Source organism: Protomyctophum parallelum (assembly GCF_964188405.1).
Source record: "Protomyctophum parallelum genome assembly, chromosome: 4".
Lineage (NCBI taxonomy): Eukaryota > Metazoa > Chordata > Actinopteri > Myctophiformes > Myctophidae > Protomyctophum > Protomyctophum parallelum.
Genome location: NC_139700.1, coordinates 12,378,172 through 12,389,946, shown reverse-complemented (window position 1 = coordinate 12,389,946; position 11,775 = coordinate 12,378,172). Strand labels below are relative to the sequence as shown.

At 42.7% G+C, this 11,775-nt stretch overlaps 1 protein-coding gene across 1 annotated transcript; it reads right to left on the bottom strand.

Annotated features, from left to right (window-relative positions):
- Positions 1-637: 637 nt before the first annotated feature.
- On the bottom strand, positions 638-2,989 carry islr2 (immunoglobulin superfamily containing leucine-rich repeat 2; the record flags this gene model as incomplete). Its single annotated transcript, XM_083762552.1, has 1 exon — positions 638-2,989. One exon carries the CDS (start codon positions 2,987-2,989, stop codon positions 803-805), a length of 2,187 nt encoding a protein of 728 aa, XP_083618678.1. The 3' UTR covers positions 638-802.
- Positions 2,990-11,775: the final 8,786 nt, after the last annotated feature.

Here is an 11,775-nt window from a genome sequence, read left to right as displayed (position 1 = left end):
ACAAATCTCCGAAAGAGAAAAGACACTTTCAGAATATTATTGTAAAAAGCGAAATCAGGCCTGGGCCTATATAGCAAGCATCCGTTGAGCTGATAGGTTAAAGTCACACATTTTAAAGCCCTACATTACATTTAACAACAGCTGGTAATAAATTGACCTGGTGTTCCTCAAAGCACCGGCACAGCACATTCCGTTAAACAACAGGTAAAAGTGTGTCTTGTCTTTTCTTATAATTTCTTTCTTTCTTCGGATATACGGGGCATTGGGAACGGACGGACCGACAGGCTGCAATGCGCTGTCCAGCGTCACAGCCTCCTGAAACTGACACGGTGTTATCATTGATATACCAAGACCCACACAACAGGCAACAACATATAAGGATGTTTTCTCGGTTAGAAAAAACAACCAACGTAGAAACCTGTGCTTAAATTGATATTTTGAGGGTTTGATAAAAATGTAGAAACGTGCTTTAATAAACCGGTTGTTTTGAGGTCTGACAAAACATGTAGAAAGCTGTGCTTATACGGTAAATAAGGCTACATATTGAGGAATGTCACCATGTTTGATCTATAACATGTCTCTCTACAAAGAAACATTTCCGAATCCCCGTCATTGCCGGAGTATATAGGCCTATAGGCTACCTTCTGACTTGAGGTAACACAATTAGGCTTGTTTATCCTTTTTTTTCTCTCGCAGGAATACCTTTTTAAAAGTGTGTAATAATGAGAAATGTTGGCTATTTAAAAGTATTATACAATAACGATATGATCCACGCGCGCCGACGTACGTCAAACTCGATCGTTCAGCGACTCGGGTGCTTGTAGTTGCCGTTGATCTCCTCAGATATGTTCACCGCCTCGGCTCCCAGCGGTAACCTGTCGCTGTACTCTGAGCACATCTCGAACTCCTCGTTGTTGGTTTTCGATGAAGAACTGGGGATGGCTTCCGTTTCAACGCTGCCCTCTATCTCTCCCTCCTCATCCTCGTCTTCCTCTCCCTCGGCCAGCCGTCCTACCCCCTCCCCCTCCTCGCCCAGCTCACTGGGGTTGAAAGTCTTTTCAGACTCCACAAAAGACGCCCTATGATGATCCCCAAAATCCCCGGCCATTTGTTTCTCCAGCTGATCCGGATTCTGGGCCTTCATGAACAGCTTGTACGTCTTTCCCTGATACTTGTACAACAAATGGCAGCAGGTGGCCCCCAGCAAGGGAACGGTGGCCAACGCCAGCAAGAAAGTGCTGACGACCACGATGATCAGCAGAGAGGGGATTCTCTTTCTGGTCGTGAAAACAACCTGAACTTGGCAATCCTGCCCCCCGTAGGTGAAACAGAGGGTGTAATTGGTGCCGGGCTGCAGACCATGAAAGCGATAGGCATTCACTCCCTCTTCTATCTTGGACCACTGCACCCTAGAGTGTCCATTGCCCGTGTCAACACAGAGATACAGCATATCTATGGGTGCTTCTTTCTTTGGTGTGGTTTGTATTAACTTGAACAGCTCCTTGTACACCGTTTCCAGGTTTTGTTGGCTTTGCGTGTGACTGATGTGGAGGTTATCCTTGCTACTTGGAAGCTTGAGTGGATTGAGTTGCACTTTAGCTTCCGTTTCTGACACCTCCAGTGCGATGACGCCAAAGTCAAATGTGTACTGCTTGAGGTTGTTCACACTTTGGTTAAACGCGTGGTTGGAGATGTATTCATTTCCATCGTTGACACCACAGCTGCTGGGTGAGTTGTCTGCAGGTGACCCGTCACCGGCCTGCCCCGTGGCATTGTGTTTGCCCAGTGAACCAGTTGTACCGATCTTGAGCCTGTCTTCGGACTTAATTACATTGTTTTTGGAGGTTTTGGGCCCCACAGGCTTGTGAACCGATGGGGTAATGTCAGACTTGTGAACTGTTGGGTTCTCTGCCGTATCCAGTATTGAGTTGGTGGCATGTTTCTGGGTACCAGCCAGTGCTACTTTGACACTACCATTTGCCCTCCCTACTTCGTTGACCGCAGAGCAGCTATAGTTTCCATCTTCCTTTTTGCTCATACGAGGAATAATTAGGGTGCCATTTTGAAAGACAAGGAATCGACCATTGGTGGTTTTGTCATTGATGGGTGCATCACTTCTCTCGGTAATAAAAGGCAAGGTGAACAGAATTTCTTCATTTCCCGTTTTGACTTCCCAAGTGACTTCAGGTCGCGGCGCTCCGTTGGTCTCACAGTTCAATGTGACCATGGATCCCTCATAGAGCTCAGTGTTCTCAATGTTAGGCTGGTAGGTTATAGTGGCAACAGGAGCCTTGCATTCCAGTCTAGTCTTGGTGACCATGGCACCCTTCAGCTGCTCCGGGGCCTCACACAGAATGGATTCCTGGTCAGGAACTGAGATCTTGGTTGTCGTAATCCAATCTCTCAGCCACTGAAGGTTGCAGGAGCAAGTGAACGGATTGTTAAATATCTGAAGGTGAGACATGGAGGAGAGGGCGTCGAATGTGCCCTGCACAATGACGGTGAACCTGTTGTTGTTGATGCGCAGGGACCTGAGTTCTGTGAGAGTGGAAAAGGCATCTTTGGGCAGGTTTGTCATTTCATTGTTGTTCATCTTTAGGAGTTGCAGGGCCGTGAGGTTGTACAGGTCCTCCCATGGAAAATCGACAATGTTGTTGTGGCTCAAATCCAGATTGCGCAGCTGGATCAGCGGAGCCAAGGTGTCCCTTTCCACGGTGACTATCTGATTGTGGGACAGCCAGAGAGAAGTCGTCTGGGTGACACTGATGAAGGTTTTGGCTTTTAGAAATGTGATCTTGTTGGCAGAAAGACTGAAGGTGGTCACGTTGGGGGGGAAGCCTGTGGTGGGAACCACCAGCAGGTCTTTGTAAGCACAGTCAGCGAACTGGTGGGAATATTTATCCGTGCAGACACATGGAGAAGGGCAGCAATGGACAACGCCAACCATAGTAGTCCACAAGGCAAGGAGCTGCAGAATCCTTGACGCCATTTTCAGCACCTGCAAGATGATTGCAACACAAAGATAGATGGGTTGTTGTCAGCCATGTCATGTGCTTTGTCAAGGGTTCATAGACATCATCATCATCATAGACATAGTCCACAGTGTTCAAATGTATGAGTTGTGAACTTAACATTTCTGTCAATGGAAATATGTATCAGTGAGGACATGCAACAGCAAGATATGCAGTTTGATGCAATGCCATGTTATACAAACAAAACAGTCTATACTGCAACATGAGGGCAACTGTTGTTGTTATTGCCTATCAGGTCATTTCAATGTAAGTGTCCTGGTGGAATATATTTCAAATGAATACCGAATTGACAATGTGTTGTGTCTTTGGTGCTTGTATGACTGACACACACACACACACACACACACACACACACACACACACACACACACACACACACACACACACACACACACACACACACACACACACACACACACACACACACACACACACACACACACACACACACACACACACACACACACACACACACACACACACACACACACACACACACACACACACACACACACACTCACACACTCACAGTGTGAGTGTGTGTGTGTGTGTGTGTGTGTGTGGTTGGTCTATGCACAGCACAGGTTTTAACGACTTTGCAATGCGGAAATACAGAAATAGGTTATAATTTAGAGTCAGCATTTCTAAACTGCGCTTGTTGCCAGCGCGCGCCGCGCCGGACGCTGTCCGTGGTACTAGGGCTAGGTATATAGTACTGAAATCGCCGGGTTTGCAGGTACAAAAACTAATCTTTGATATTTTTCATAAGCAAATCCTAACAGAGTCCAGCCTAACATACTAAACATAGCCTATACATGTAGTAAATAATTTGATGTTTTTTTTTCTTCTGAGCAATAGACTTCCTAAATTGCGACTAAATTGAAATTTACCCCCTTAAAAAGATGATCTGATTAGGCATGGTTGTCATGACATAACTCCATAATAATTACCTAGACTTATTGAATTGTCTTACCTGTCCAATGTCAATTTCCAATCCCGGTGCTTTTAAGAAAATCACTCTCTTGGGGCACAACAAAGTCGTCTGAAATAAAAGTTCAAGTTTAAAGGTCAAAAAAGATTATGTCCTCGAATAATTTCAGTCCTTTTGCGCGACTTTTGAGCACCACGACAGCGCTGGTGATGATGGGCGGTGGAGGAAACATTTTTCTCCGGTGGGTAAAAAAAAAAACCTGTGCAATCCGACGCCTCTTTTCCTGTCTCCATCCACTGCGCGTTCACGCGTCTGCGGAGCAGCTGAGAGTGGAGTGGAGGGATTGTGCACGCGCAGCCTCTCCCATCTCACTCACTCTCCAGTCTCTCCTCACTATTAAAGATACAGAGTCTGGGCTGCTCTGCTCTCCAGTCTCCACCCTCAAAGAAAATTCATAATTTCGCAACCCCTGGTGTTTTATTTATTACACTGTCGAACTAATCTTTGATCTCATTCGCTTTGGGAGCTTTAAGAAAGAAAAAAAAAAACATTGTTTTTGTTCCATCCGACCGAGTGTTTTCCAACGTCATGTGGCAAATATTTGAAGTTTCTGTGAGGAGTAGTCTGTGCAGTAGTCTGCACAAAGACTTGCAGCCATAAGCTAAATTAAGTGGAACCCGGTGAGATGAAATTTGACCGGGTGCATATAATGACTTTAGGCTGAGCATTTGGACATACTTTTACAATGCAAGGAAATTGGATGAAATTTGGTTATTGTGTTTTAGACTAAGATTCAGAAAAGGGCTTGGTTTGGTAACTTGGATTCATTATCAGCTAGGATAAACTGCAGTCAATGAGCAGAGGATGTCGATGGCTTTCATATTGTTTCATAAAAGAAAAATACTATAACTTGTCAGTGATTTTATTTAATTAGTCTGTATCCTAAAAACAAACCTTCACAAACTGATCAATCTGAGGTCTTCCCTTCTCCTTTTTTTTACTCTGTAATAATACTATAGCTATTTATAAAAAAATAACTTCATATAGGCTGTTGTGTTGAAGTGGGAACCAACTAACTAAATAACTATTAACCTCAATCTTCTGTTGAAATACTGCCATCATCTGGTAGGCCGACAATCTCTCTGTGTGTGTGTGTGTGTGTGTGTGTGTGTGTGTGTGTGTGTGTGTGTGTGTGTGTGTGTGTGTGTGTGTGTGTGTGTGTGTGTGTGTGTGTGTGTGTGTGTGTGTGTGTGTGTGTGTGTGTGTTGTCTTGCAGCGCACTATGCTTGTCCTCGTATGACTTGCATAGCCACAGCCCAGTTGTGTGTTCTAATAGCAAAAGTGCATAGGCTACATAATGAGTAATAATGCCCAATGAATCTCTCTCTCTCTCTCCAAATGTGAACTATAGAATAAAGATAGCCAACATTACTACATTACAAATATAGTAGGCAAAAACAAATGAACCAATACAGACAAGTAGAGATACTACATTTAAATTAAATACAAATTGCAATGTGTTAATTTTAGTTCATTTATTAAGTGATTAAGTGATCATTTAAATGCTCCCGTTTGATATTTATAAAATCTCTCGCTCTCTCTTTAAGTTATATTGGGCGAGAGTGACATCTACAGTACACAGCATGCAATTACACTGCTTACACGTAGGCAAGGCATATGCTGCTGTTGTAATTAATGTTCTAGATGTCAAAGCAATCTCTCTACTAATAATGTGTGATTATTATTTTAGCAGCCTACTAAAACAGGATACAGAGGCCCAGGTGAGGTGAGGATCAGCTGGCTCCTAATGACAAAATCATAGGTTTAATGAAAGTTCCAGGGAGTCTTTTATCCATGCAGCAGTCACATATAGGCTTGTTAATGAATGCTGCAATATTCTTCAAATTATTCATTGTATCTGGCAATTACTTATGCGTATTGATGAGTGTTTACTGTATATACTGTTAACATATTATTGGTTGCACATTTATTGTATCGTTAGTATTTTTATAGAACCTTCTCCAGGTGGAGCGAAATGCCTTCACGACGGACGACGTACGTCGCGACGTATATTTTTCCGTCGCAACGTATATTCGAGTACGTCCTGGCGTAAATATCAATTCGTCCCGGCAGAACGGACTCGTCGCGGCTATATCTACCCGTTTGCGACGTAATATGTTGGCTATTATTTTCCGTCGCGCCAGAACGGGACTCGTCGCAGCTATATCTACCCGTTGTGGCGTGAGCTGGACTCGTCGCGACAGAACGTGACTCGTCGCGACTATATCTACCCGTTTGCGATGTGCGCCTCGCCGGTCCGGTCTCCAGGCGAGCCTGCGTCCTTCATATATTTTAGACAGACAGACAGACAGACAGACAGACAGACTGCCTGTCTGCCTGCCTGTCTGCCTAATGTATTGTAAATAATGTATTCATTCCATACGGCTATTTTTTTTTAATATAAAAACTTTTGTCTTTCGCGCGATTCGAACCAGCGTCGTCAGCACCAAAACATTGAGAGGCGAGTGATTAAACCGCTGGACTACAGCGGCCATACGTTACAAAGAAGTGTTTCATTGGACTTATAAAGACAATAGCACCCAGCTGCAGTCTCGCAAGGGGAGGGACCGGAAGTGCTTTTATTTCCGGCTTCCACGTGCACAAGCGCACATACACGCACGCGAAATATAATGCAATATGTAATAATCAGCTCATACATTATAAAGACATTATTGCATTATGAAGTTTTATTACAGTATGAGTCGCCTATGTGGAGGTTCTTAATGTAACACATTATTACATTATAGAAAAATCTATTAAGTTATGTGCTCGTCTTTTAATTACATTATGAGCTGATTATTACATTATGAGGTCAGATGTAGAGTTGCTGGCCGCCTCAGCTCCATATATGGAGATCTAGGTGATGATCCAGTCTTTTCAATGTATGGCTATCCAGGGTTTGATGAGGTCAGTGTCGGGATCTTATATCATATGGAAACGGCCATATATGGCGGTGTGACGTGTCATGAGGCGTGACCATATATGGAGGCATGACACGAGGCGTGACATGACACACTTACTGACTGACTGACGGGAAATGCAGGTTTTCATAGTAAATTAAATGCATATGGTCGTGTGTCTGTGATCTATGGTCTGGACATGGTGTGTGTGGGACAGGGGTACGGGGTTATAGCAACTTATTACATTACTTAAATGCCTTGATATCATTATGTTATAATCGACCATATAGGCCTAGCCTATTATTGCATATCATTTTATTATTGTTAGATTTGCATTTCTTCAAATATGCACACTTATACCACCAACTAATAAGCTTTCAATTAAAATATTACCTACAACAAACTACTTCAAACTTTTCCAAACCGACCACGTAATTATGTTTAAGCACAGATGGTACTATATACACCCGGCATTTAAGCGCGCACCAGCAAGTGCGTGTCGTGCACGCGCATTATATTTCGCGTGCGTGTATGTGCGCTTGTGCACGTGGAAGCCGGAAATAAAAGCACTTCCGGTCCCTCCCCTTGCGAGACTGCAGCTGGGTGCTATTGTCTTTATAAGTCCAATGAAACACTTCTTTGTAACGTATGGCCGCTGTAGTCCAGCGGTTTAATCACTCGCCTCTCAATGTTTTGGTGCTGACGACGCTGGTTCGAATCGCGCGAAAGACAAAAGTTTTTATATTAAAAGAAAATAGCCGTATGGAATGAATACATTATTTACAATACATTAGGCAGGCAGACAGGCAGGCAGACAGGCAGTCTGTCTGTCTAAAATATAATAATTTTGGTTTGCCGCGAGCGGGAATTGAACCAGCGTCCTCAGCAAAAAAAGAATAGAGAGGCGAGGAATTAGACCACTATACTACAGCGACCCGTTACAAAGAGGTGTTCCATTGGACTTTTAAAGTTAAGTCCAACGAGAGCAGAAAAAAAAATATATGAAGGACGCAGGCTCGCCTGGAGACCGGACCAGCGAGGCGCACGTCTCAAACGGGTAGATATAGTCGCGACGAGTCACGTTCTGCCGCGACGAGTCCAGCTCATGCCACAACGGGTAGATATAGCTGCGACGAGTCCCGTTCTGGCGCGACGGAATATAATAGCCAACATATTACGTCGCAAACGGGTAGATATAGCCGCGACGAGTCCGTTCTGCCGGGACGAATTGATATTTACGCCAGGACGTACTCGAATATACGTTGCGACGGAAAAATATACGTCGCGACGTACGTCGTCCGTCGTGAAGGCATTTCGCTGTCTCTCACCTGTTGACTTGTTGCAATGGAACATGCAATGCATGTTCCTATATTTCAATGATTCTGCCTGGTGGTCTTTGTTGTGTATAAATGTCTTTATTAAATGTGGCAAAGTAGTTTCTCCTTTGAGGATAAATAAACGTCATTCAAGAACAAAACATCAGGTTCAGGGTTTTGTTTCAGTACAAAGAAAGTTTTGGGTTGCTTCCAACGTTCTTTCCTTTCAAAGTAGAAGGACAAGCACAAGGGAAACCAACAGGAAACAACTGTAGCCTACTAGTACAGAAAAAAACCAAAAAACATCAAGGACTGTTGCACATATTATGCTGCAGACAAGAATGGCATGGTCATGGTTCAGAGCCAAGATTGTAAACTACGCAGTGGTGCCATCAAGACCTTTTCTCAGTGCTGCTGATAGTGAGGAAGTGGTTAATGAAATTCCAAAAGAAATGCCACTTGAAGGGGAAAAAGAAGAACCTAATGGTAGGGGTATTAACCACATGGTGAGATCAGACCAATGACATTCTTTAGATTTGATGTTGAATGCTTTGAGGTCTTTGGATGGCATCTCTGCTGTCGGGAAGAAACCACCTAACTCCAAAATGTTCATTTTTCAGGAAATGAAAATTAAGAAAACCTTATATTTTGAAAACAAAGCAATACTGCCTCATCAAAGTTGGTGTTGTGACTTTATATATTGTCAATTACTTGCATGAGAGGGGAAGAGGTGATGGGAGTGAGTTGCTTTAGCAGACAGTTTGAGGGTCCAATGGAGTTAAGTTTTGTCCAAAGCGTTCTTTTTACTACTTTCCATTGGTTCAATATTTTCTAAACAACACACAGACATAAAGGGTGTTCAATAGCACTGGTTTATGATTTATGCATAAATACTTATGCATACATATATTTATTTATGATTTACTAAACTAAATATGTCGATATTTGACTCAACAAATGATCCGTTTTTTGTGCGCATAGTTTATAATACCCTGATTGTGTCGTTTTGTTGTTATTCGTTTGGTTTCGTTTGTTTTCTTTTTTTATTCTCTGTCAATTGTTTTGTATTCTATGTTTAGAGTATATATTGCTGTCTTTAGGACCCTCTCGAAAACTTGATACTGTATCTCAATATCTCAATAAAATAGTCTGTGTTCCTTTTATTCTCTCTCTCTCTCTCTCTCTGTCAGAAATCTTAGACTACTAAACTGTCTGTTATTTATTATTTTGTTTATAATTTTGGTGTCAGCATGTTGGCACTGGAAATAGGCCTACTCTGTGTTCTTTCAATAATCCCATAAGGTTGTGTCTGTCGAGGCACTCACACACGAAAATACAATTATTCAGCCATTGATTCATTCATTCATAGAGCTTGGGTCAAATTTCACTCTGTCTTGCCTGACCTGGGTCACTACAGCAAATGACTCATGGAGAGTCAGCATGACCACATACAGAATCATCAACTTCCTGTCACTGACTATAGGCAACTGTTACACACCGTTAACACAACCCATATATCTTCACTACTAGCCATAGCATTAAGGGCTTCTCTAACGCTATGGACCAGAGCTAGTACTAGCTTAAGGCTGACTCAGCCTCCATTTGACTCAACTGATGAGCTGGTATGAATGGTGTGGAGGTCAAGACATACTTTGGTGATGTGTTCACTATGTCACACGTTGCCATGCTGAGAGACCAGGGGAGCATACATAGTTAACACATAGCAAACAGCCAAACATACTAAAGTATGTGGCCTTATTGCCTTACTGTAACCTAAACAGTTTGGGAGAAAAACGTGTTATACAACTCCATTTTGCTACTTTCATTTAACATGACCAAGGAACTGAACTACCCCGGTCTTATAGACCCGTCATTGAGTTGGAAGATGGTGAAAATCTATTCAGTTTCATTCCAAATTGTTCATAATTACAGTTAAGGATCACATTGAGGAGCCTATGAATCACATACAGCATAGTTGTTGAGGAAAATAGACCACATTGGAAACAAGCCCTCAGGGCTTTTTGTGTTATCCTTTTAGCATTATTGTATAGCCTAATAACTGTATCTCTGTACTTATTGCAACTGTTAATAAAGTCACTCACCAACAGGAAGCTCATGAATTTAAAATACAAATCAATGCTATCTACTGTAAGCTTATTATGACAAAAGATTCTCAGTATTAAAAACAAAATAGATGAGCCAGAGCTAAACCCTATGGCAACCAAAAAGTGCAGTTTTTTGGAACATATTATTTACTTATAGCAAATCACCACTCACCATGACACATCTCTCTGTTTTTACTGATCAACATCACCCCGATCACTGATTGGTCTAGATGTTGGGTGGGAGGTCCCCTTAAGGGCTATTCATCATACTCCAGTTTTAGGTGATAAGGTGACCACTTAAACGGTGGTTAGTAAAATCAGGGAGATGTGTTGGGGTGAGCGGTGAGTCTCTTATCACCGCGGCATGATATGTTGTAGTTTTCGGTGGTCACCTTATCACCTAAAAACTGGAGTATGAAGGCCTTTAGTTGGTTGCACATCTGAACCGGACGGAGGGAGTATGATGGCCTCGACTCCTTATCACCGTTTAGGACTTTAGCTGATAAGGCTATGGCCCACAGTTGAGTATGAATGGGCCTTTATACTGCTACATTCCATTGCGTTATGCCTGAAAGTCTATAAGCTTGAAATAAACTATGATGTTTGCAGTTTTGACTGTGCAGATTGGAGATTTCTGCCTTTTTACACTCATGTATTTGACTTAAAATACACTTACATGGCCTGGGCCGGCCGAGCGGTCCATGCAGGCACCTAGGCTGGTAATCCGGGTTCGAGTTTGAGGCACGATCCCGACGACCTTTGCTGCATGTCCCCCCCCCCCCCCCCCCATCTCTCTCCTCCCCTTTCCTATCAAACTACTGTTAATCTACACTTACATGACTTACACTTACATATATTCTTTAAACCCTAAAATTATATTTCATTAACTGGAGTCCCCCGGGGGTCTACAATAGGTCCCGTCTACACCAAATCTTTGTTAAAAAATAGCCGATCTACAAGGTCAACATGACACGTTGTGAGCTTGTAGTTCAGCTATGTTTTGCCAAATATTCACAAGGGTTCATAATATATGGTTGGTTGTGTAGCCCAAACCAAAACAAGATAGATAATTAATAAAACTACTGGTTGGATTGCTGTGTACCTTAGTGCTCCCCAGAGGTTGAACTCTACTGAATTTGGTGACGGCCTTTCCTCTAGTCAAGCGCTATCGCAGAACAACATGCAAAGGTAAGTATACAGAGTAAGTATACACTACAGGTATATAAGGCAAGTATACAGAGTAAGTATACACTACAGGTATATAAGGTAAGTATACAGAGTAAGTATACACTACAGGTATATAAGGTAAGTATACAGAGATTGAGCTACCGGCTGTATCAGATTTTGTCCTCTTGGATGTATATCTCATTCAACCAGCGTTTCCCCGATTCAACCATTCCTCTATGGGCTAGCCGGCATCCCCCCCCTCAC